At 39.3% G+C, this 27052-nt stretch overlaps 1 protein-coding gene across 1 annotated transcript; it reads right to left on the bottom strand.

The window, feature by feature from the left end:
• Nucleotides 1–3426: 3426 nt before the first annotated feature.
• FAM117B (family with sequence similarity 117 member B) lies at nucleotides 3427–26785 on the bottom strand (the record flags this gene model as incomplete). The annotated part of the gene is made up of 8 exons (XM_079539447.1): nucleotides 3427–3745; nucleotides 5906–6026; nucleotides 6829–7051; nucleotides 8062–8205; nucleotides 14473–14586; nucleotides 15082–15174; nucleotides 20408–20559; nucleotides 26248–26785. 8 exons carry the CDS (start codon nucleotides 26783–26785, stop codon nucleotides 3427–3429), a joined length of 1704 nt encoding a protein of 567 aa, XP_079395573.1.
• Between the last annotated feature and the right edge of the window lie 267 nt (nucleotides 26786–27052).

The following is a 27052-nucleotide window of genomic DNA, read 5'->3' on the forward strand; positions in this document are numbered from 1 at the left end:
GATTACAGCACCAAGAAAAGAATGAATAGCTAAATCACGTTACAGTTTAATGAGAAGTCCTCTTCCTCGTGCCTCAGATTTTTAAAGTAAAGAGTCCAGTCATAGCTGCCAGCACAGACCTTCATTAAAACAACAACAACCTCCTTGTGAGTTATGTGAAATTTACAACTGGAGGAACACTAGTTAGAATATCTCAAAAGATCAACTGTCAGTGTCACTGAACACCGCTATCAGCCTTCAAAGTTGGGCCAGAAGTGTAAAATATCAGGAAAACAGTATCAAGTGTGTCAAGTTGTATGTAAAAATAGACCTTTTACATATTTAAGCTACAAAGTAGGTAATCAAGGAACTGACTGGGTCTATGCATAGTTAGGATTTGAAGAATGCCAAAAGAACTAGAAACCTTTCAGTATAACTGTGCTTGAGCCATATGTTAACCCCTCATAAAACTGAGTATCTCAACTCCATATACAAATGAGTTGTTTGGTTTTTTTCTTTTAAGTTATATACACCCTCAAACCTACCTTTAATCTGATTTAAATACTTTACCTTGCAGCTCTGCAATGGCACAAGACAGCACATACGAAGTTTAAGGCTAAGTTTTATATGCATACTTGTAAAAGCTGGTCTTGGAACAAGAGCTGTTATATTTTCTTAATTCTGAGTCCTTAGTGTGGATTCACATTAAAGTAGAGCTGCCACAGCAATGAACAGTCCTGTACATTAAAAAAAAAAAAAGTCATCCTGAATCCAATTTGTTTTGATAAAAAACAAATCCCTCATATACTTCTATTTGTATTTTTAACAGATGGGCTCGGTAATATATGCAGTACATTGTCCAATAATATACAATGTGAGCTACTGAAGAGATGCTTGAGTACTACAGCAAGAGGAAAAAAAAAGTTCCAGGTTAAGAAAGCTCACTACTGTTTGAGAGATCACTCTGATTAAAACAAACATCAGAATGCAGTTTTGGTTAAATCAGTTACGTCTCAAGGCCATAACAAAGGCTATTTGTTAACTTTAGCCCTTCAGTTCTTAACCATCTAGTTAAGATCTCCCGAAAAAGCACTATGCATTTTGGCACTGATAGAGAAACTCTTTACATGCTACTGCTACAGAAAAAAGTAGATTTACAACAACTTCCTTCACCTGAATGATCCCATCTCTCATGAATCCAGCCACACCAGCTTTAAACAACCTGTCTAAAGCAGTATATACTAGTCTTCAAATTTCACTGGAACTCCTTCAGAAGAAAAAGATTAATACCACAAAGCCTCATTAACTGATCATAGCACACAAATTTAGTGCACAAAGTCTTCTCCTCTCCAACAACTTTTTCAGTGTAAATCAGAGCTGCCACTCAAAACCAGAGCTTTTTAGTCCCGTCTGTATGATGCTATCTATTTTGATGGGAAGAAAAATGGTATATGAAATTACATTCATTCGCTAATTTAACAGATGAAGTATTTTCAGACTTCCTGGAACATTTTTCATTTGCTGAAGTTCTACATTATGTTTTAAAGAGGGGCTTAACATACACTCTAAATGCAGGACTTGTGTAGGCCACTGTGATTTACACTTACCTGCTCAGTGAAGTTTATTGCTATCAGACAGTTATTTACTCTGGATTTAGAGGAACAGTATGTGTGCATCAGAACTGTGACTATTATCTGCAAAAGTACGAAGATTATTTTTTTCTCCTAGTGAAATGTCTGCAACCAAATTCAGCATATTAAACACTGAGCAAAGCTGGTATATTTACAGTACAATCTTTAGATAGATGTAATTAGGGAGGGATCTGAGACTGCAACTCAGCCAGGGAAGCAACGCATCTGCAAGTCAGTAGGAATGACTCATGCTTAACAGACCAATATTCAGACCCACAAAATATCCACAATTATATTAATTTGAAATGACTGAATTTACCTCTGTAAAAGAGGCTAGAAGGCAAACATTTTATAGGATGATATGACACTGGCATTCAAGTCGCTGCAGGTTTTTTTGCACTTATCTATATTGTATTTACTCAAATACATAAAATGAACCCTTGGAACACAAGAGAAACCTCACTGAAGTCTCTGAATAGCTTTCATTTGAAATAGCCCCTTCCCTTACAACTTCAAAGGAACCATAAACTGCTGCAGATGAGGACAGAATAAGCATAAAAAAATCCTGTTTTACACACCAGCCTAAGTTGCTAGTCAAAAAGGGAGAACATGTCTGCTGCAGTAAACTGCTGTGTAACAAATACCATGGCTGACAAGCCAACACATTCAACATACGCAGAAAACACCACTATGACAAAAAGAGAGGAAATCATGCACAGGTATTTCAGTATCACATAGCCAGGGTCTATAATACAGTGAAGAGTCACATCAGAGCTGATTTTTGTCAAGAGTGATCAACAATTCATGCCAACTAACTCTGCAAGTAACCAAACAAACCTGTAAGAGGTAAGTGGCACATTTTCTGGAATAACAGGGAACCAGAACATAACATGTTTTTTCCCCACTCCTGTACAAAAACTCCATGCACAAGTGGAGCACTGCTGGGACAAGTGCTTTAAAATACAATTCTCCAGCCAATAAACCATCACTGACAGCAGCCAGGTGAAGGAAGGAGTTTTAAGAATGCGACTTATGGGAAGCACAAACTTATAATATCAATTTAAAAAATACACTACGCATTAACACTGCTTTCTGGATACTCTACTGTTTTAAAGTTTTCAAACACATTAACTTGTCTTACTTAGGGCTGAGGCTGTTCAGGAAGGTCACATAATTTGAGATTGCTTAAATACTTCAGCAATCCTTTGGTCCCAGCAGCTGTAAAACAGTGAATTAAAATGAATCTTATCTTCTCTACTGTAAAATAAAAAAAAAAAAAAAAAAAGTGATGGGGGAACATAGGGGGGTATTGTCACCAGAAATACGTCTTTTAAACACTACCCACTACACATCAGAAAAGGCAAGTCTTTGTTATAAAATCCATGTTTTCATACAAAAGACATTTTGCAAAACCACTTGATTGCCCATCCCCTCTGCAGGTTGCATGGTAAAATGGGGTCAGCTGATTGGTCTCAATATTTTTCTTTTAGTGGGAAACAGTCGAAGGGCACACAGTATCACAACAATTGGTCCTGTAAATGGCAAAGGATTACAACAGTCTTAGCTTTCATCAGTATTTAAAAAAAAAAAGCAGGTGGTAAACAGAACTGAAGTCTTCATAAGTAGGATGTGCAACAGAGCATCAGCTGCTGCATCATCCTGAATTTCTCAATGTACCAAACTGTCATTATACAAACAGTTCAATTATGACAGTGCCATAAGTTGTTAAAACAATGCAAATAGCGCAATCAGAAAGATCCAGTCAACTGGTTCCAATTTTTTTCCCCAGTAGTTGCCCAGAAAAACGTCAAGACATCTATCCTTCAGCTTCCTCAATACGTCCTGTTTGCTGGAGTATAGAGGTCTGTGGTATTACTGTACTTGTTCCACGAGAGATCCTGTCTTGATCTGTGTTCGCAGACAAGGAAGCCATAGAGATGGGCTGTAACAAACTGGGTGTCATGCCAGATGAGACAGTCAGGCTGTGTGTAGTGCCCTTCAATGTAAGATCCTGCGTGGGAAGAAGTGGCTTGAGGATGCTGACAAGGCAGAAAGCAGAGCCACTTTTAGGTATGAAATTCACTTTGTTTTTGTCAGGGCAGTAGAAGGCTGGAATTTCATGCAATGGCTTTGGCCTAGAAATAAAATGCACAAAATTGTTTTAAAACAACATTGAACAACCAAATTCTGTCAATGGCAGGTATGTGTACTGCAGATATGTATCACCAGAGGCAAGATAAGGTTTAAATATGAAATATTTCAGCTAGCCAATGTTGTCCAATCCACATTAAACAGAAGTGTTCAAACTCCAGCATGCATTGATTCAGCTATTTACTATCAACCATCATCAATTCAACAAATATTAATTTAAAAAAATCTAGTGACAAATCAGCATAGAAGAAAATTTTTAGGAAAAATTGTAGTGGCTCAGTCCAGCTCTGATGCCACTCCCTGCAAAAGACAACGCTGGGCATAATCTGATTATTCTTAATAACAAACTGGGGGAAAGAAAGACTGGGGACAGAAGAGCTAAGTTTTATGTTGGTGCCTCACAAAACAAAGAAAGAAACCTTGCCAAAGAAAAGGCTACTCCTTTCTGGAATGGATTTATAAACCGTACAGTTTAGTTTCCAAAATGCACAGTACTTTCAAGTGCTGAGCAGCTTCAGCACGAAACCTGAAGGTTCAAAATCTTATGAAGCATCCACTTAGGTTTTAACAGAAATATAAATGGAAATTTGGCATTAGGATTATAATTATACTCATGAATGGTTAATGGTCTGTAGCTTCTCAGTTATTTACAAACAAGTAGGATTTTAAGCATACTTATTCCTTCCCTGGAAAGTTGTTTTTTTGTTTGTTTGTTTGCTTTTGTTTTTCGTTATTTGTTTTTTAAAGAAAAGAGTTGGAAACTGTAGGGAAAAAAATACAACAAAAGCCAGTAACCAAATCAGTTAAAAAAAGAATATGAGGAATCAACCTTTACATTTTGTTTACAGATTTTCTTTATGATGTGAATAAAAGTCAGTCTAAGAGGAAACACATTCTGTCTGTCCAATCAGCAAGAATGAACAGCAATTTGACCTCCCAGGCTTGCTTGGGTATGGATCTGGCAATGCTGAAAGGAGACTCAAATGCAAGGCAAGCATTGATGTGCAAACAAGTCCAGAGCCAGTTACTGGAGCACAGTTCATGGTCTTCTTTTTATAAAGAAGGAACAGGTTCTAATCTGAACCCTACAGCAATGCAAGTAACAAATTCTCTGCCAGTGTCTGAACCGAGCTCAGAGTAGAACTGCAGAGGCAGAGGTCAGGCACCATTACGTAAAGGACAGTCTTGGTAAAGGTGGAGAGACTGTGGAAACAACATCACAGTAGCACAGCACCCGATCAACTTCATAAATTTGGTGGAGAAGGGTAAGATGCAGGAGGAGAGATGGCACTACCCTGCCAAGAATCTAGCATGGAATACTAATAGTCTAAGGATGAAGGCCCATTTCTAATGCATACACAGGCACAGCCTGAGGCCCAGTTGGAATGACAAGGGTTTACGTTAAGGTGGAAGTATCTTCCTGGGGAGTAGCATTGAGATTTCAAGAGGAGATCCCATAATCTAGGTCTACCTCAACCTGATTTTCACCATGAAGGAAACTGTGAGGACTTGCCTCAACTAAGACATCCTTGGTCTTCAGACAGTTGAGTGTAAAAATAGACATTTCTTTCTGCAACAGTTTCCTTAGGTTCAGTAAGTTGCCACTGATCCACTGCTAACAACCTGTACATAACCCAGTCAACAGGTTATGTTACATCTGCATTAACAGCTTCTTAGTAATTCTCTTCGTGAATGATTATTTGAGTTTTTCCCCCACGAATTGCCAAGTAATAACCTTCTCAAGCTATGCTGGTTTTGCCATAAAAACATGGTTGGAATGAAGCTCACCCTTAAGTTTCCAAGGAGCTAGCATCTAGTAATTTTTTCAGAGAAACTGTGAAAATTAAGAATGGACAAGTCAATGCAGCAGAGTCCTAAGCTACCAGCTTGTAAAGTTATCTTTGAACAAGTCCCTCCACCACCTCCCCTCCCAGACCACATGCCAAAATTCTGATTTTAACACAAAGTCTTGGTAATGTAATACTCACGTATATACCAGTACACAGTCGCACAAAACAGAGACCACGTTATTAGCATAGTTTTAGTAAATGGGTTAATAATTATCACCTGATATGAAAATCAATAAACAAATGAGTAACTCTAAACATTAACTGTTATTTATTATGTAGTATAGATCAACTTACAAGCTTTCCTCAAAGACTTTCACCTTCTCACAGCCCTCTGGTGGTTCCCGTTTGAACATGTAGCTGTTGTTGGGTTTTGGTGAGGTAGCATATTTTGGCAAGGGGGAATTATTCCCATTCTCTGCAGGAACAGAGCAACTTGATTATTTAAATACATTACACTATAAAAACCACTAAACAAGCTATAATCACTATCCAAAAACATCCCTTAAGTGGAATAGAATCATTTTGTTATCAATGTTATAAAATTAAGAAAAATTATCATCCGTTTCCAAATCTTCATTTACAAATAAGCTTTCTTGTGTCAGTCCCTTTCCTCCTTCCCATTTCCTTACATCATATGCAGATAACTCAAACTGTTTATTCCTGGACATTTTTAGTTTGTAACTGCTGACCTGAGTCTACGGCCCTGTACTGTCAATGTCCAGCCAAAAGCATTGAACAGAGTCATATCCCTTGAAAAACAAAGAGAAAAAAAAACAAACAGAAACAGAATATATTTCTGTTGTTCTATCTCAGAAGGCTTCCACTAAAAATAATCAAACTTCTAGAGATCCATGTAAGAAAAGTTGGATAGTGCTCATTTTGTCCTGGATCATCAAAATAATCTGACAGAACCACCAGGACTAATCTATTTTGCTGTTCCACTCACTGTACATTCTTGCATCCCTAGTTTACTTAAAGTACTTGAAGAATATATTATATGAAGAAAAACTTTTTTGGGAAACATAGTGCTCATCCAGAATCAATTATGGAAGACCAGATGTGTGCATGGTATTTAAAGCAATCTGGAACAACTAGATCATTTACAAAGAACAAGTCCTACCACTTCTCCACGCTTGCGGGAAATTGTTACAATGCATTCACCTACATGGAGGTGAGTTAAAGTTTAGCACTGTTGAACATTTAAAGTTACACAGTACCTTTATCTCTGGAATCAACAAGATCTTCTGCTGAACAAGGACTTTCCTCACTGCTCTCATTACAGATGGTAAGAAATGAGGTTGGAGACACTGACTGAGAACGGCTGCTGTTGTTACTACCCCTCTCTGCTCCACCAGGTGTTTGGGTATCGATGCTGCGAGTACTACTGCTACGCTGAATCAATGGAGGAGGTGCACGGTGCCCATCTGGAATATCTTGAGGCTGTTAAAAATAAAGGGCATTAAGTGGCTGCTCTTATCTGGTTAGCTATTTTGTTAAATCCACAGTGTTAAAAGTTTTTTTTTTCCTGTTGCATTAAACTGAAACTGAAAGGATAAAACAAGTTGGGTTTTGAAACTAAGCACAATAATTTTCAAGACTTCACAGAGGCAAAGAAATCTTGAGGCTGGATGGGACTTCTTGAAACTACCTGGACCAAATGTCCTGTTCAAGCAGAGTCAGCTAGACCAGGCTGCTCAGGATTGTGTCCAGTCACATTTTGAGTGCCTCCACAGACATTAACTCCACAACCTGTATTGGGCAACCTGTTCCAGTTTTGAGCACCCTCATGCTAAAGAAAAACTATTATTTTCTTGTGTTCAAATTAAATTTCATGTATTTTAATTTGTGCCCACTGCCTCTTGTCCCGTTAGTGGGAACTACTGAGAAGAGTTTTGCTCCCTCTTCCTCATCTGATATTTATATACATTTATACAGTTTCCAGATTTTCTCTAGGCTTAGCAGTCTCAATCTCTTTCCATACAAAATACTGTTCTAGTCCCTTAATTGCATTCACAGCACTTATTTCTGGTACTTTATTGTATTATTAACTTTACCTATTAAAAAAAAAAAAAAAAAAAAAAAAAACAGAACCTAAAAATAAAATCAAAAATTACTAAGTTGCTTCAGCTGGGATGGAGACACTCCTTTAGTGCTGGCAAAGGGAAGAGAAAGTTACTACAGAAGCTCTGAAAACAGGCCTCTTATCTGTTATCTCATTAGTTGAAGTTTCTTATTTTACTGGAAACAACTACATGACAGCCATCACAAAAGAAAAATGTTCAGACTCAAGCTTTAATTCTTCTTTTTGCTTTCCATGAGACTTTTCAAATACATTTATTAGTAAAGCAAAAATCCAGGCAATTTTAAAATTACAAAATGGTGCAAAATAAAAGGTAATAACTTCAAAGTAACAATAATGATAGAGAGCAATCTTGGTGGCAGATACATACAACAAGCTGTTCTTCTTTGTCTCCAGTCTCCTTAATTATTATCTCAATTTCTTGATTTAGTCCTTCTACACTGTTTCGGAATCGTGATCCTGTTGATTTGGTAATAGGTATCACAGGAACAAGAGCACTCTTCGGGATTGGAGCCTGAACAGCAAGACAGAGTAACACAGATTTACTGAAGACATTACTGCTACTTGCAAGTGAACCTTTGTATAGAACACATCTACTCCCTTGTACCAAGGACTTAAAACAAAACTACAGCGGCGGTGTTAAAATGCGTAACTTAAACGAAGACACAGACATCCTAATTTCTGTTCTCATTTCTAGCAGAAAAAGCTTTCAACTGTCTAGCCTCAGAACTTCTTTTTATATGGTCTGCCTTCAGCTCTACATTGCTTTGCAAGTGAAAATCAAGCAGTGAACATTGACATGTAAATAATTTTGACACCTTTAAAAGATATTTCCGTCCATTTTGATGTGAGCTGTAGCATAATTTCACTTCCCCCTCTGGATCTATTATTTGCAATTTCATTAAAATTGTGTTTTAATCAAAGTGTGCTGTCACATACAGTACCATGACAAATGCAGGAGGAAAAATTATTCTCAAATGCAAGACTTCACTGACCAAGAAATGAAAACCTGAAATAGCCACTTAAGTCTCCCCTTTAGTTCAGATCAGTCAGTCCTCAGAGAGAAAGTACATTCCTAGATTTCTCAAAACATTGATCAAACAGAGCATACTGTACTGTGGCCTGCTAATGAAAAACTACTATAATTTTGTTTTTAAACATGAATTAACTTTACTGGGTTTATCTACCTTACACGCGGAAGTGTGGAACACCATCTCAGTCTGTTACATACAGCATGTGTTATTGTTTCAGTAACAAAGATATTGAATGAGCAGTTGTAAACATAGACATTACAAAGCAACCAAAATGGAGTTCTGTGCAATTCAACATATTTGAAAGTACTGTTGGCTTTTACAGTACAAAGTTTCAGTACAAAGTTTAGGAGATTTATGATGCTAGTAGAGACTTATTACAATGTAAGCTTTTTTTTTTTTTCTTAATATATGCAAGACTGATCTACAAGTTCGGTAGTACAAGTATTTTGGAAATTACATTTAACCTTCCCAACTTCTCACCAAATATAAGAAACACTGGCAGAGTCTTGTTCTTTTCTGGCTCCAAATGAAAGGATCATCTGTTATTTTTAGATAATTACTGCACATAGTTTTTAAGGTACTCATTGCAGCAGTCATAAAGGCTTCCCACCATGCTCCAGCACACGTCGCATATGAACGCCTAAAACTATGCCATTGTCAAGCTCTTTAACACAGTAACTCATGGTACAAGTGAATTCTCTACCTTCCTGATTATACAAGTCTTAATTCATCCCCCAAGAACACTTTCTGGTATAACTGTAACTCAGAACAGGTTGAACGATGATCAAGATAAAGCATTTGACCAGATTCTCATCTGGTTTTCAAAGCCTTCTCCCTCCCCTTCCAAGTAACACACAGCAAACCACTGTGACATGACAAAAAGCATGTAAAATTTGTACGGCAGGAAGACAATGACTACTTCAGAAAAATGAGTGCAAACAACAGAGTTCTAAATGGAGATACGTACCACAATGCAGACATTCTCACACTGATAGATCCCTAAGCTGGGAAATGTTTACTAATTGTATTGGCTTTGCTTTAAACACTAGGATAGCTATAAAAAGGAACTTGCATAACGACTGCAAGAACTTATATTCTCAGGAAATTCTCATGACTCATAGTTGATGCCAACAAAATCTCTACATCATTAGAGTAGTCAAACTTGGAAAGACTTTGAAAAGCCTTGCCCAAAGAGAAAACAGAAACCACGGGATATGGGCACAAAAAATTCCCAACCATACTAATTGTGTTCCAAACAAAGTCTTGGATCAACTGTCAGGTGAACTAATACAGGTTAATATATATTCAGAATGCAGGTAAATCAGCACAAGTTGAGACACTAATAAACACTGATTGTGCAACCATTTATTTCATTTGGATGTTCCTATGAGAAACTGATGTAAACAAGTAGAAAGCTGAATGTCTTTATCACTTAATCATAATCATCTACCACAGAAAATCCTAAAGCCACAGCACTACATGAAGATTTCAACATAAAAAGCACTAATTATCCAAAAATACCTTATTACAGCTTGATACACCACTTCTTACTTGCAAAAGAAATAATATTCTGTACATGATGAAGGTGACTTGCTAATCTGAATGGTGGAAGCAGAAGGAGGCATTGTTATGGGACTGGAACAACCAGCCTCAGAACAGGAACCTATATTGTAGAAACACTGCCTTCAACAAGTGTCTGCACAGAGCTAGCCTGTGACATACAGCTAGAGGATGTTTTTGACTATTCACCAGCAGATTTTCGAATGCACAAAACAAAACAAGGTGCCAAATACGGGATAATAACACAGCGCTCACTAATTATCAATATTCTCATTAATATTCTGCCCAGGAGTCTCGGTGCAGAAGAGTTCTGAAACCTACAGACAGCATGAGCCCAGGAAATACCAAATACGGGTGGCAAATCCAAACTGTTCACATGTGTTTCAGAAAAATGATCTAAACTTCCAATTTTTCAGAACTTCAAATAAAATCCAATGGTTTTTGATACTTCTGTACATTAACATCAAACTACTCTGTGTTTGAATGCATCACTTTCCACTTAAGAATGTAACATTCTACCTATGTAAGATGCTAAAGCTGAAACAAAAAGAAAATCCACTGCAAACTAGATGCAACTGATCTCAGTATTAATGGCCAGTTAGGATCAACCTATTGGTACGACTATAAGGAAACACACTTCCCAGAAATGTGAGAGAAGGGGGCTTAACATCATCAAGTAACAGCATAACTTCAGCCAAGAACACCAAGAAAATCAAATTATTTTGAAAGACCAAATCAATTTATTCTTCCATCTAGCATCTCCAGTGTCTGTGTTACTTAACACTGAGAATAAAGGACCACTCCACTGATTTGGCTTTTTTTTTTTTTTTTTTTTTTAAAATAGATTTGCTACCATGTAATAAATTGAAAATCCAGCATCCTCAGAAGCATACTGAGATCACTTGAGGAGGATGCAACTGTTCTGCAAACACCACTTGTAAAAAGAGGCAGTATGAAAAACTGTTGGCATTAAGGAAAAAGAACAACTACATACCACAAGAAAAACCAAAACCTATTCAATTGTTTTTGGAAAAAAAAAAAAAACAACAACATAACAAAACAACAAAAAATGTAGTAAATTTTTGTTTGCCACTGATTATTTCCCAATTCTGAGTAGAGGGATAGAAATAGCTAACAAGCTCATTCCATAAAAGCAGTATGGTTTTCTTAAAGACATTGTTAAAACTCAAGAAACTGTGGGAAAACTTAAATGATTGTTAATAGGGAAAAGACACGAAATAGACTGACCACAACTACTACCTTTAGTTTTAACTTGGATAGTTATTTCCAACAGGACACAGAGTTCACGCAATCTCTGAACAGACTACCAATGAGACCTCCCTCTAGTACTGTTTCTCATTCATATCAGGAATTCCATTAGTTGAGCTCAGAAATCTTCACATGACCCTAAAGATTCAACAACTGCAATTCTCCTTCAAGTTGGAAATGTAAAATCTAAATATTCTAATAACTAATAACTAACTTCAAGTGCTTCTATGCAATCCTTTCCACAAAAGCTAAAGGAAATGACCCACTGCCAGAAATTCCAGTTTAGTAATTCCCTAGAAAAGAACCAGAAAGCTGACAAATTTCAGCCTTCAAGCCTGCAGTTACAGATTTTTCACTCTGACTCATAAAGTGCCTCTAAATGCCATTAATGCAACCCTTAGCTCACCCTTTCTGAAGCCTTCTGTAAATTCATCTCTTCACAAGTGGCTCGTGACACTGGCACAAAATTTACCAAAGGAAACAATGGTTTGCTCTTCAACACAATGCTGGAAAAGCTGCAGTGTCTCAGTTTGTATTTTATAGCCTATTTCACAAGGCCAAAAACTAATTATCCATTTTGAAATATTTTATTTACATACTTTAAATTTTGGTAGAATGCGAAAAGCCTCTCCATGCAGAAGATAAAATGTTAAGAACACTGTCATTATGATGCCAAAATTTTTTGTATAGAGATTTTTTTTTTGGTATTTTTTCCAAAGTAAAATCACTGCTCATTTTCAATATTAAAACAGCATAAAATACATTTACATTAAACTGAAAATAGCTTAGTAATCTGAAGTTTTCTACCAAGAGAAATCCGTCAGATAACATGTTAATTCTACACTGCAGTGAAATGCCTACACAAATGTCTCCTGGTTTTAATTTTGTTACTGTTGTGTTTCAGTTAAAATGTTTCAGTTCTCTTAACAAGTATAAAACAAGTATCCAAAGAAATTCCACAGATTTTGATAAAATACCTACAGCAAGTATTGTGACCACCCAGTATTCTGTATTACAGACACACATATAACACATAAGCATATATAACATATGCATACGTATGCTGTATACACATCCACACTTTGAAGCCTCTCACCAATTGTTACGAACTACCTCAGAAATTCCTAGCTAGGAATTGGCTCATTTCTTTATCTTCTTTCATCATTTTGTAATGTTCTGGCTTGAGTCACTGTAATCCCTAAGTTTAGCAACATGTTCTAATGCATCCATACTTAAGCAAACTGGATCTAGATATAGGAATTTGTACTAGACAGCTTGTTTCAAATTCAAACTGTTCTCCTTCCTAATTTACAGGCTAAAACAGTTTGCTACATCAAAGAGAAGGAGAAAAGCTTTTGTATGGAAATTTGAAGTGCTTGAAGAATTAATATTTAAATTATGTCAAAAATATAACTCTAGTAAAAAAAATCCTCAATAAAATACTTCCTAGTAGCACAGAATTTGACCTAATAACAAACTGAATTCAAGGTGCACTCATGTCTTGAAAATTCACGACTGTATAGTAAATGAAGTACAGCAGAAATAATTTAAGATCTCAGAAAGAAGGCATTATCGATTTTTATACAAACTAGGAATTGAGAACAGCACTAGAAACTCAAAACACTGTTCCTCTTTCTTATTTCCAGTACTGGAGCATCACAAGTTCTCTCAGGTACCCAATTCCTAATCACAAAAGAACCTGGATCCTCAAGAATGTATGTGCAGTTCTCCCTTCTCATTTCGTCCTTCATTAGAACCAGTCAGTACCTGTATTTACACAGATGTTGCAACAGTTTCCTTCCTAGACCTAAATCATTTCTGGAAGGATGGAAGGACAGAAGGGAAGCAGTCAACAAATTACTGTATTTATTAAAAACAAAAACAAACAACACTAACTGCATTTTAGGAGCCATTGGGAATATTAAGTTCAAACAGGAGCTTCAAAGCTGAAGTATTTTCTAAATTTACAGTATTAACAGTTCCACATTGACTTGCATGACAATTATGAAATACTTGTTCTTTTTGTAACTGTAAAAAAAAATGTTGCATCTTAAATAAACATTGAGATATCAGTGTGGAAAAACTAATCAAACTCTCCTATTGATTTTTTTCTTTAAGTTTACTCAAGCAAAACAGACTGCAAATAATGATTTGTGTGCATAAGGGCAGGCATTTCCTCCCCCTCCTTTCCACCTCTCGCCTTCCCACTCAGCTGGAAACATTACCTCCCTGTGAACGTGATCTCAATAACAGCCTCAACATAAAGCTACAACTGCATACCAAACGTGGTATGGTGCAATCATCTCAATTTTTTAAATGATTACTACTTTAAGTCTCAAAGCATAATGAACTGCAGAAAGCAAGTCTTAGAAAGGCTGAATGCATCCATTAGGAGCACAAACACTTACTAAAGTACATTTTAAAAGTTTTACAGTTGTTCGTCAGGCCAGTTCTCTAAATCTGTTCATTACAGGATTAAACATGTGCTACAGTCGAGACAAAACGTCATCAGCACTAACTACAACTTTCAGCCAATAAAATTTTACTGCCAATTTGCTCCATGCTGTACTTATTCCACATGCAAATTCATAATTGTTACTGCAACTCTTAATTAAAAAAATAAAAATATATCCCTGGTTTCAGATTAAGCTTACCTGTCTATTCTTTTTTGGAGGCTGCAGAGTACACAGTGTTCTTTAAGGAAAGATCTAGCTATCTGAAATTTACAGACTGAGTCCAGAGCTAGCCTAGCCAGATAACAAAAAGATCTGGGACCCTTTCTGCTCCATGCATTCAGAGGAAACGGACCTACTTAATAGAATTCAACAATAGCTACAACATACATAAAGCACATGGTACTTCTAAGCTTGCTTTAAGCTAAAATAGCAGTATCTACCCAACATATACAGAGCACTCACCTGACTATGGTTAATGGCTGCATGGTTACCATGAAAAGGAGAGTGTCTTTCTTTATCCCGATGGTGCCTGCTGCTGTGTTTGCTTCTCTGCAACTGTTGACGCAATTTTGCAATCTAATTAAGAAAAAAAATCACATGAGATTTCGCCTGATATGTTCCACTACACAGTGTTTCATTAATTTATTCTAATACCTAGCTAAGATTCTTTACTACCACAACTTTCATAATTACTGGCAGCACAAAATTAGACTCAAGTTCTTAACAAAATTAACATGTTATTTACCATTTCAACTCAATCCCAGAAAATATCTCTGGAGATTTAATCAAAGCACTTGAAATATATAAAGCAGTTATGCCACTGCTGGATTTCTTTCTCTGACAAAGAATATTATCTGAAAATAATACTCTTCCTCTCTTCAGCTTAAACGTTTTAATGGTTCAACATTTCTACAAGAAATCAGTACCACAAGAATAGATATCACTTTCTATCAAGCCCAAGGATTATACAATAAAGCAGTACAATAGTCACACCTTCCTGAAAATTCGTGTTAACAGTGCATGCCAGCAGCAAGCTTACTCAAATGTATCTCAAATAATAGCACTCCTGACCTCCTTGAGTTGTTCCGTGCTGCCCCATGATGCTGAGCGCTTGTGGGAGCTTCTCTTCTTTTCCAAATATTCTTCAGCCCAGGCACTTTCAGTCTGCAGCAAAAAGATTACAAGATTATTTTTGTGTGTTTATATACATAATTTCTATTTTCTGGAAGAATATACAAAGAAAAATTAGAAGAGAGAACAGTGTTAAAGTCTGCTAGATTTCGAGCTGTGAGTAAAAAGCTATCACTGACTAGCAGCCTTTCTGATAAGTAAAATATGAACATGTGGAGTAGAACTATCTATTTATAAGTTTTCAGACCTACTCCCAGTGCAGGAATATATTCTAGTTCTCCTCCTACTTGACTGAAAATTGATAAGGTGGTATTAACAACCAGATGTACCACAAGCTGCTATAATGCTCTGAAGAACCAGTAGCAACCAATGCAACATGTGGGTGTTATTTCCTACACAGATGCTGACCTTGTTATTTCTGATGCATCACCAAGATTAGTTTAAAAGTTGGGAAAGCCTGCACCAGCACACCTTCAAAACCATTTTCAAGCTCAGAAGATTGAGAAAAAGGCAGGCACCTTTTCTGAGCACCAGCAGAGCTACTGCAAAGAAGGGAATTCACTAATGCCTCTAAGAGCTTCAGGTTCATAGCTGTCTCAGTTCAAACAGAAACCAACCAACATAAAACCAAGCTAGTTTCACTAAGTCAACAAAGCTATCTATGTTTCATAAGGATGTAAACACATAGCAGTGAAAAGCCTGAACATCACCTGCAACAGTTTTCACGTTTGAGATGAACAGCCTGCAAGCTAACCTTACTTACCTCATCTATTCTGAGAACAAAAACTTGCAAGGGCTTTGAAGATGTAGAATAATCCCTATTTTGCAGGGAAAGTAGAGCTCTAACTCCAAACATACAGCTTACAATACCCATCAACTTCAGTTATGGTATAAGTGTCACGTACATGCAACCTCCACAACCAGTAATTTTTCACCTTCACCATTCCAACTCAAAAACTAACCAGGATGAATCTGAATAATGAAGTTAGTGCAGTTGCTTGGGAATTCCTACTTCATAGCAAAGTTAGAAACCACAGTTTTCAGCAATCCCCCATCTTCACCACAAGATCATCCTTTCAGTCTTTTACATTGCATAAACACTTTCAAACTTCAGAAACTAAGATTAAAAGAGAACGACTGACAAACCCAATTTATGAACTCACCATGCTAGCAATTCCCAAACCTAAATCTGGACTGTCATCCTATCCTCTAGCTCCTGGAACAATTAGTTTTGGCCAACTCAGAGTAACTATGACTCTTGTCTACAGGAATCTCATTAACATTCTAATCAGTCTTCGCATTTAGTTTATATTGGATACTTCGCCTTAAGATTCACCACACTTCATACGTTGATGTCTGACTCATTTTAAAGGGCCAAAGGTCTCTTTCCTGCTCATCCTCAAAACCCAGTTAGAAATATTTTTAGAGCAAAAATAAGAAAGGCTTCCTATAAATTAATAATATAATATTATTTTAATAGATCTCCTACATCTTCGTCATACTTTGTTTTTAATACGTATTTTCAAGAAACATAGACCAACAGCCACAGAGGGAGATTTCTGGTTCTCTAAGCTATTAGCATACTACACATGCTGGTTACTTGTTATCATTCACAACATACTTCTGCCCATTCCAGAATTAGGGGGAGAAATAAGCTTAAAGCTAATTTTATTTAAAATTATTATTTTAAATTTGGTTTTCAGTCTTTCCAAGTGCACTTGCAAGCAACTATTCAAGTTAGGTCCAATTTTGAAATTGGACGTAAAATTCAAAATTCAAATAAGTGTTCTTTATTAAGAACACTTAATAAAGTAGTCTTAATTCCAACTACAGAGTTTTGGTTTCCAAGTACTTTTTTAAGAATTCAAGAAATCTAACACTATTGTCTCACGTTAAGCTGTACTTTGATGTAGCTTTAATTTGAACAACTACAGGCAAAGCCAAACTGGTCCAATTTAAAGAAAAAGACTTAGAAATACCTGCTCCAGCAGTGTTTAAAACAATACCCATATCTACACATTCTAACCAGAGCCTAAGGTACTCAATAATACCATACTCATCAGTCAGTAACATTCTACATGTACTTAATTCAGTCTGGTTTTTATAGGTGGGTTTCACCAGAAGTAGTTGAAAACTGTACGGGCTGCTATATAGACAGTCCCTACTTCATCTCTTATACATTTTGCCAGTTATGACCTATGGGCATCTAGAAAGGTCTTCAAGTCCAAAGTATGTTGCTAATTGCTGCCTCCTCCCAGTCTGCCTCCTGAATGACTCTATTTTCAATGCCATAAACCTGCAGAACCAAGATCCATCACTTACTCAAGTTGAAAATCTTTTATATTAGTCAATCCAATTCATACTCCCTGAAGTTTTGCAATCTAAACACAGTGACCATACTGCTGAAAGGCAGTTCCACCAGCAGCACAGCCATATTGTACACATAGAAATAAGCTTTAGCTATCAGTTTTCCCAGATGTGACATTCTTCTTTTGATCAGAACATGAAGGTATTTGCAGTCATTCCCTTCACACACAGTCTGAAACACAAGAGTTTTGAAGTGTTGTATTTTGAACAGTAATTTCCAAACACTTGTAAATGGGTATAGAATTGGGTGCATACATCCATCTGTTACATACTGACACACCACCTGTGTTATCAGAACTCAGACTGTGATGCCAGTCAGAATTCAGTAAGTCACACCTAGAAAAGCCACATCAGACACACAGACCTAAAGAAGTAGGTGAAATGACGGACACATCAGACTTCCTGAAACTACCCACTGGACCCAAGATATGTTGTAATTGACACTTCATCCCAACGTCACACCTTCAGAGACTAAATAATACCACTGGACAGCCAATGCCATCTGGGAAAAATAATAATTGTAAATCATGTTTGAAAATTGGACCTAACTTGAATGGTTGCTTGTAAGTGCACTAGGAAAGACTGAAAACCACAAAGCCTCAGTGTCACACCAACAAAAGGTTTGGACATACAGATGTACACCTGTATCCCAGAATTTTCTCCTCATTTGCTGTATTTTCAAGAAGAAATGCAAACAGATTGTTATTTCTTTCAACAGTATGCTAACATCAATCACCATTAAATATAATCATTGCAAGGAAATACACTGTCCCACAAATCTTTGTTTCCTTTTATATATAAAAACCCAATTACTATTTCAGTTAGGTGTGGCAGAATTAGAAGAAAAAAATAAAAAGAAAAATGTATCTAATCTATCTGAAAAAATACCAAACATATAATAAAAAAACAACCACAACTCAAATTAAAATGAAACTAAGCGAAAAGAAATGAACTGAATATTGCAAATACTTTGGCACTAGTATAGAAATAATTATTTTGAGAAAAGTGTTATTCCAAGAAATCAAGTGTGAAAATAAATAGTTAAGACACCACACAGGTTTGGTTCTGCTGTTTGATGGTGTCTTTTAACAGCTGGGCATGAATAGCCATTTCTTATATATATCATACACCTTCCTGTATCCTCCCCCTCTTACTATGATTTGCTTACCTTTTTAGCCCAGTCTTCCAATCATTTCTCCTGTTCATTTTCAAGAAAACTTGTTTTTCAGCTCTCCTTTTTTTCACCAGTTTCTATTTCCACCTTATCCACACAGACTTACTCCTCTACAAACCACCTTCCTTTACTACTGAACTAGTTTTTGGGTTGTGCAGACTTTAGTTTTTTGCACTAAATGTCAAGAAAGCCATACGGTAACAACCAACACTGTAGACATCTGCTCAACATCCAACACGTTTGAGGACACAGCACACAAATCTATTACAGCTATTCTTCTATTATTGCTACCAAACACAAGGCAGGCTCAGTCTCAAGTATATCCCAGATGTTGCCAGTTTATCTTCCAACTATCATTCTCTTATATCCTTTGGAACTGGTGGAGACCCATTGTTGAAACCATGCTCTAGGATTAGGGATTAAAAACTTGAGATACTTGGCTCTTTCTTTCACTCTAAGATTGGGAAATGCGCTGCCCAAATGCACCCAGAGAACACGGGAAGAAATGCCAATATCTGATGGAAATGCATTTATATATTTTTAAAAAGTGACTTGAATCACTTTTGTATGGATTAAGAATCGATATAAAGCAGAAGCTCCCTACAAGGGGAATGATAAGCATCACACCCTTGTAACAGAGCTTCGCTAAATTGTTTGTCTTTACAGATTCCACAGGTACAAACCATTAAAAACTTGTGTATGATTTGTCAAAAAGTTGTAACAGCTTCAGAGAAATTCACATCACTGTTTTGATGCTCTGCAGTTCAGTTAAACACGAGCATCAGTCACGCTTCTGTGAAGCAGGTTCTCAATGCACGTGCTTCTGCACTATATGCATACATTCCAGGTGAATATTAAAGGCCTTTTGCAATCACAGGATCAACTGTCTATTAAGGAAAATGCTACAGTAACTTCTATGAAGGCACTAGAGAAGCTTTTTTAGTAAGTTTGGAGACAGACAGACATATAAAGAGTCATTTTAAGTTCCTTTGTGTAAATTAAGACACAAAAACATTTAACACCAGAGCATTCCAGTGTCCAGCACACAGTCAGAACAATGAGAAAACAGATCATACAATCATATATTGGCTTGAGTTGGAAGGGACCTCAAAAATCATCTAGTTCCAACCCCCTACTGTGGGCAGCATCGCCACCCGCTCGATCGGGCACCAGCTCAGGCTGCCCAGGATCTCTTCCAACCTGGCCTTGAACACCTCTAGGGATGAGGCATCCTCAACTTCCATGGGCAGCCTGTTCCACAACTTCGCCTCCCTTTCAGTGAAAAATATCTCCAACAAATAATCTACATCTCCTCTCTTCTAGCTCAAAACCATTCCCCCTTGCCCTATCACTATCTACTCACATAAAAAGTTGATTTCCCTCCTGCTTATAAGTTGCATTTAAGTGCTGGAAAGCTGCTATCAGGTCTTCCTTGTACCTTCTCCAAGCTAAACAAGCCCAACTCCCTCAGCAGATATGCAATGCACAAATGCCCTTCTGAGATAATAAAGTGGAACTCATAAAATGTATCACAGTTCATGATTTTAGAGAATGCAAATAACTCAAATACATCATTGCAAAGGCACAATTTCTGCAACTTGAAAGCAAACAGGAGCTTGTGAGCAAGAAAGCCAAAGCGAATGCTCAGAAGGGAATAACCCTCTTATATCTAAACACTGTCCTTATACTTAAATACGCTGTCATAAAATAAATAATCTGACCAACCTGTGTGGCTTTGTCTCTCATACATGGAACAGCTTGTCCATGATTATCACGAGGCCACTGTCCAGCAAGGTAGGGAGCAGCAAGTGTATCCAATGAGGAAGTCCGGCGAATAATACTGGAAGGGCTTGATGAAGGTGGCCTTGATTTGTCTGCTAGAGTAATAACATCTGATTAGAAAGCAAGAAAAAAAGCTTAATTATTTTAATTGCCTACAATAAGTCATATAAAACTAGATACTATTATATACTCTTGCACTACTAGAACTACAAGATTATTCAAGATACAAAACATAATTTTAGTGGAAGAATTGTTCACTTTTCCAAGTTCTGATCAGTTATAACACGCAGTGAAATGTCACAAACACTGCATCAGTACCCAAGCAACAGCAGTTATTACCTCAGAGGTGCAAAAGCTACTAAGTGACGAAGGCTCAGATGAAAAATGGCTAGGCTCCTCACATCCACCAACAACTAACCAAGAAAATTTGTGCCAAACTTCTTCAATTTAATGCTTAAATTAATGCATTAATTCCTTCCCCTGCACCTACGTGAATTCAAGGGATGTTGTGGCTGAAGTGTTTTATTCCCTGCCCAACACATGATACACAGCAGATTTGCAAAGAGTTCTATCTAACTCCCAGTTCCATAAGTCAGCTTTGATAAGGTAATGATCTACACTTCACAAGATAATCAGCACATTTCCTCCCTCTACACACTGCTTGGTAACTATATTCGTATTTGCCTGACACTAGAGCTTCTGCAACTCTTGCATTTTGATGTTTACACCGATATCACTTCTCAGAACAATTTAGACACTAGCATGAACCTCCTCTGAAAGAGATTTAAAATAACAAAGATAGGAAGCAAAATGAGGCATAGGAACATGGTTAAAAGAAATCTGCATCTGCCAACAATATTTTAAAGCTGCAGTTAGAAGACTGTAAGCTAGTAAGTGTCAACTGCACACAGAAAGGTCCCTCAAAATTAAGGGGTGACATTTACCATATTAAACAAAATTACAGATAAGAAAGACACAGGCCTCAGATATACATATATTCTCATATGCTATTTGTTCTAGATGTAAAATTCAAATTCAGAAATCAAAATGATCTAACTAGCACACTCTTTATTGCCCACAGAATTATACCTGAACCTATAGAGAATACAGAGGCCTAAGATGAGTGGTTAAAACACAGCAAGCAGTATATAGAGACCAGAAGAAAGCTTTAGAAGGGCTCTGGAAAAGCTCAGTCATACATCCTCTTCCTGACTATGTCTCTGGACAAGTTCCATACTAAAAGCAGAAATACCATGGCAATTTGTATTCTACATAAATTCATCCATGTGCAAAAGAAGCTGTGCTCCGATTACTGTCAGACTGCTAGTCATAAGATAAAACCACTGCCATTAAAAGTCCAGAATTCAATTTCTGTGCCGTTTCAATGTATTAAAGATACACAGAGACTAATAAAACCTGTTAGTTACAGAGGTTCAGTGGCGTGGACAACATTCCCAGAATGCCAGTCTTTTAAATGTAAGTCTACCGACATTCTGTATTAATTATCCTCATACAAACACTGCATTAGGAATATACATTAAAACCATGAAGCACTATAATTATCCACATTAACATAAAGCAGTCCGGGAACCTCATCTGTTTTATTATTTCTAATTGCACCAACGAAGATCAAACTCTGTGTACTGAGCCGAGTGCCGATCTGCTCTCAGGGAGTAGCAACAAAGCTCAGTTTTCAAGTTACCACGCACTTGAAGAGTCCTGTATCAAAGCAAGTCTCTACTACTACCACTCAGCACTCCAGAGCGTCTCTTTCTATCAGAAGATTTCAAAATGATTCCTTTTGTCTGCACCATGAGAGAACGTGGCGTGCTAATACAACATGTAAGTCCTTACAAATGATTGCTTCCCACGTTACATCAAACACATTATTTCTCTGAGAAAAACCTGCCGTAGTGCCCTTACTTATTTTTCTTCTGAATGATCACTACTCCTCTTCAAGAAGCTTCTCTCTTCTTTACCAAGAGGAAACAGAAAGGATGTGAGAAAAAATAATCAGGAAGCGCATGTAGTCACTCACATCATCTGCAAGGCAACTGCATCAGACAGCTTCACAATTGAAGAAGCAGAAGCTGCTACTGCCTCCCCTCCCCCGCCAAAATGGTGAGGATGGGGCGAACGGCGGGGCAGAAAGCTGCTTATTATTTAAGTTCAAGGGAAGCAGCATATTTCAAGCTACAAAACCTATAAATATCATAAATTAAAGGAAAAAGACTTTCCCTCAGTGAATTTGGATGTCAGAAGACTGCCTTAATTTAGATAGTAAAGGATAATGGCACACATTTACTTCCTTTCCACTCTCACAACACGTCTGGACACAAATTGCCACAGACTTCAACTCCACGCTGTTTCAAAACACTTCAATGGAAACACATGCAGCGCCTTCATTGCATTTTCCTCTACATTACTCCAAGTGCTCAGCTGCTATTTTCCCTTGATGTGACCTACATAACAAGAGATCTGCCTCCATAGAGATAACAGTTACAACAGCTGTGGCTGATGAAAAACAATGGAGATGTTTCATCAAACATACAGTTCTTAAATATTAGATCTGTTTTAATTGCCCCGATTACCTCTTTAAACAAATGTCTGTGGAAAGCATCAACCCTCCTACCCGTCCCCTACTGCCCTAAATAAACCCACTTAGAATCAAAGTCTTTCTGCAAGCTGGTTTCCAACAAAGCAAAATAAGAGAACGAGATATAAACAGGACACACACAGCACAAATCAACAAGGTCCACAACGTGGAAAAATACCCAGTATTTATTGCATCTTCATCAGCCACTGCAGCACTACTGAGAGACAGCAAGCCACCTATCCATACATCTAACACGCGCATCAAGTGAGCCTCCTCGGAAGGCCATTTAAGCTAAGGCAGCATGACAGTGAGACTGGAGAGCAAAATTGAGCAGAGATGCGTAGCAATAACCAACTGAAAGGTAGGAAAGATAACACTGCCTTGGGGTGGGTCTTCTTAACATATCAGTCCCACAACTACAGTCACATTGGTTTCCTTTCTCAGTCGTAAGACTGCACACCTTTGCACCGGAGACCTCACAAAGGAATAATGCTGCAGAGAGAAACTTGTTTATGTTGCACTGCAAGCATTCATCAGGCTCAAATGGCACTGAGACACACAGTACAACCATATGTTTTCCCTCTGGAAGGCAGTCTTGGCTGCTACCTTCCCTTAGATGTAGAACTACTCACTCATTTGCTTCTAGCAACTCAAAACGATGCCTGGGTAGGAGAATGACTCAACGCTGTTTTACAAAATCAAACCTCTGGGAAAAGTATACAAAACCAAGACTCAGAAAGCCCAAGATGCTCACGTTACTTAACTCCAGTGCATGAAAACACTTCTAATTTAAACACGCTCCCTGGCAGTGCTGGCCACAAGAAATCTAAATTATGATGTTGCAAAAAGGAGTTCACTTTCTGTACACATATCATTTGCTAAACAGCTTACGCAAGCAAAGCAGTCATCTGATGATACACAAAGCCTTTTGTACTCTCTTAACCTACAGTCACGTCTTCTTTAAGTACTGCAACATTCGGCAATTAATGTTGATAGGTCTGCAGCTATTATTTTGCTTTTCACTAAGTTTTAAAAATAAAGAAATTCTACAGTGACATTTAGGTATGATGGAGTTCCACATCCTCTCCCTCCAGCCAGGACAAGTTCACATCCAAGCTCGATGACTTCCTGATATTCCATTCTAACAGTCTCTTTCACTTCCTTTCACACAAGTGGGCTTTAGTGTCACTTTTTCATGTACTACTCTAAATAATTAAAATAAAAGTAGTTTGCAATAGAAGTAAAAGGGAAGAAAGTCACCAGGCTTTACGGATGCCAAACTTGTTATGTAGAAAAGGAAGATGTGCTGAGAGAAAGGGAAAAAAACATGACTAAGTTCCTCTAACAGAGGTGTGCAGATGAGTAAAGATGCCTATGAAAGAACGGAACCACAACTGGAGATGGCAGGAGACAGCATAGGAATGAGGGTTAAGAGTTAGTCATCACGCAGGTGACAGGAACGACAGCACAAAATCAGCATTGATTAATACGGAAGCAGAAGCCAAAGCCTGTGAAATCAGTGCTGGAGACTGCAGGGAGAGAGTATCAGAGAACAAAACAGTGTTTTGTGTTGTGAGAAGATCTAAACTCTTGGTCTTACCTTGGGAGGAAGCAGGAAGAAAAACACAGAAATGGAGGGACCGTGCTACCACACCTCCAGCTTATAGTTACCCCATCATCAACAGCAAATTCAGCTAAGTGTTTTGAACGTCTAGTTGCAATTCTGCTTGGGTTAGAATGGGTTAGAATACCTAGATCTAAAGCAGACAAACCAAACCAGAAAATACACACCCAGAGAAAGAACCTACTGAATTAACATTTTCTATATCTAACTTGGAGCTCCTATATATTAAGGAAGATGATAAAAAATCCCAGTTCAAAATTATTCAGAACGTTCAGAATTATTCAGGTGTTCAGAAAAGAATGCCTCAAAACCATGAAGTTGAGCCTAAAGCGTACAATCTGAAGAATCAGTAGTGAAGTTCAGAAGCAGCTACCATTCGTCTAACCTTAAGGTTCCTTTCAATCTAAAGAAACAAACAAAAACAGTAACCCAAAACCACAACGTGGGTGCAGCTATAAGAGCAAACAGAAGCCACCAAAAACTGAAAACAAGAAGCAGGAAAACCTGTTATTCAGTAGTAGGCTCTGAACGTTACCCTACAGTGTCCTGCACAACTCCAGCCCCACACAAAGCTGAAAGTTCCACTTCCACATTCCAGCATGCTGCTACATTTTCTCAGCTAGATGAGGAAAGTGAAGCTGGCTCAGGGTCTGTCAAGCACTGGACTACACAAGACAAATATTAAGCAGTATGAACCAGAGTCAATTTGCATTTTGGGTCCACGTGAGCACTGCTCAGAAATGTAATCAGGTGGCAGAAAGTAAACAGACACCACTCATCAGTCTCTGCACATCTTGTAAGAAGCCAGAAGTTCTGTAAGCATGTGGGTGATGAAGTTACCCGGTTTCTCTCTGTAAGCTAGTTCTCAGATCTGGTAAAGAAGTTCACTAAGCAGCATGGCTCCAGCAGCCCTGACATCCTGACCTGCAGACAGTACGACTTCCACACCCTCAGCAGCCCGATGCACTTTTGAACCTGGCTGTCAGGAGCGGCCGTCCTCCTCCTTGATTTCCAGGTCAGGAGACTGCGTCTCAGATGAGAGCTTCAATACCATTTCCAGGAAGAAGATTAATGATTAGCAACAGTCTCCAGTGAAGAATATAGACATTCTTCAATCCAGAGCCTCAGAACGCAACCTTCAGTAAAGCAAATCCTATCCGCAAAGCTGGAGATCTAAAGCAGAGCCTAAACGCCTCTGTGGCACTGCTCCGTACCATACACCTGCTCCCCCAAAATGCATCAGAGAAGTACCTCTGAAAAGAAAGCAAAACAAAGCTAACGCCTGCTTTGTTGAAGCACAGCACCAAGTGATTACGACCAGGTAATGTGGCAGCACTCCTCCTCAGGGGCCAGGATGGGAAATACACAGTCTGGCTATAAACGTGCTTTTAGATGAAGGAAAAGCAACAAAAGGCGCACGATTTCCGCACGTTACTCAGTGCCCCGCGACGCCCTCACGGAACGGCTGCCGCGGCTTCGGATGCTCGAACGCCCCTCAGGCAACGGCCGCGCACCCCCCGCCCCCTCAGGCAGCGGCCGCCGGGCGCCCGGGGCAGCGCTCACCTTTGCGGCCCGGCGAGCCGGGACTCTTCCTCTCCGGCGAGCTCCTGCCTCGCTCCGGGGAGTGCCGCGGATGCCGGACCCTGCCCGCCGCGGAGCCGCCCTCCGGCAGCGGCGAGGAGCACGGCGAGGGCCCGCAAGCGGCCGGCGGGGGCGGCGGGGGGGGAGGCGGCGGCGGCAGCTGGTGCGGCCGCGGGGGGCTGCCCCGGGCCCCGCCGCCGCGCGTAGGGCTGCCGCCTCCCCCCGGCGTCTGCGCGGCCGCGGCGGGGCCGGCCCGCCCGCCAGTGGGCGCCGCGCGCGTGGGGCTGATGTTGCGCGAGGCGGCCGCCGCGCGCGCGAGACCCCCGCCCGGGGCGCTGGCGCCGCTCCTCGTGGGGCTGCCATGTTGCTGCTGCTGCTTGAGCTGGAAGGGCACCGTGGCCCGCATGGGCTGCAGACGGCCGCCCGCTCCCGCTCCGCCGCCCGCCGCCGCCGCGCCCCCTCCCCCGGGGGAGGCGGCGGGGGTCGGGGAGCCGCCGCGCCGCACGCGCTGGTGGGACATCGTCCGCCGGGGCCGGCGGCGGGAAGCCGAGAGAAGGGCGCGGGGCGCGGGCGGGTCCTCGCGGGGATTCGACGCCTCGGGCGGCCGCCGTGCCGCGCTCCGCTCGCGCTCGCGCCCGGCCCCGAGCTCCGCACGCTGCCCGCCGCGCCGCCGTGCGCCTCATCAACAATAGTGCCCCGGCCGCCCGCCCCGCCCCGCCCGCCCCGCGAGCACTCCCATTGGCCGCGCCGCCGCTCGGCTCGCGCAGTTACGGCGCACCCATTGGCT

Source organism: Tetrao urogallus, assembly GCF_951394365.1.
Source record: "Tetrao urogallus genome assembly, chromosome: 8".
Taxonomy (NCBI): Eukaryota; Metazoa; Chordata; class Aves; order Galliformes; family Phasianidae; genus Tetrao; species Tetrao urogallus.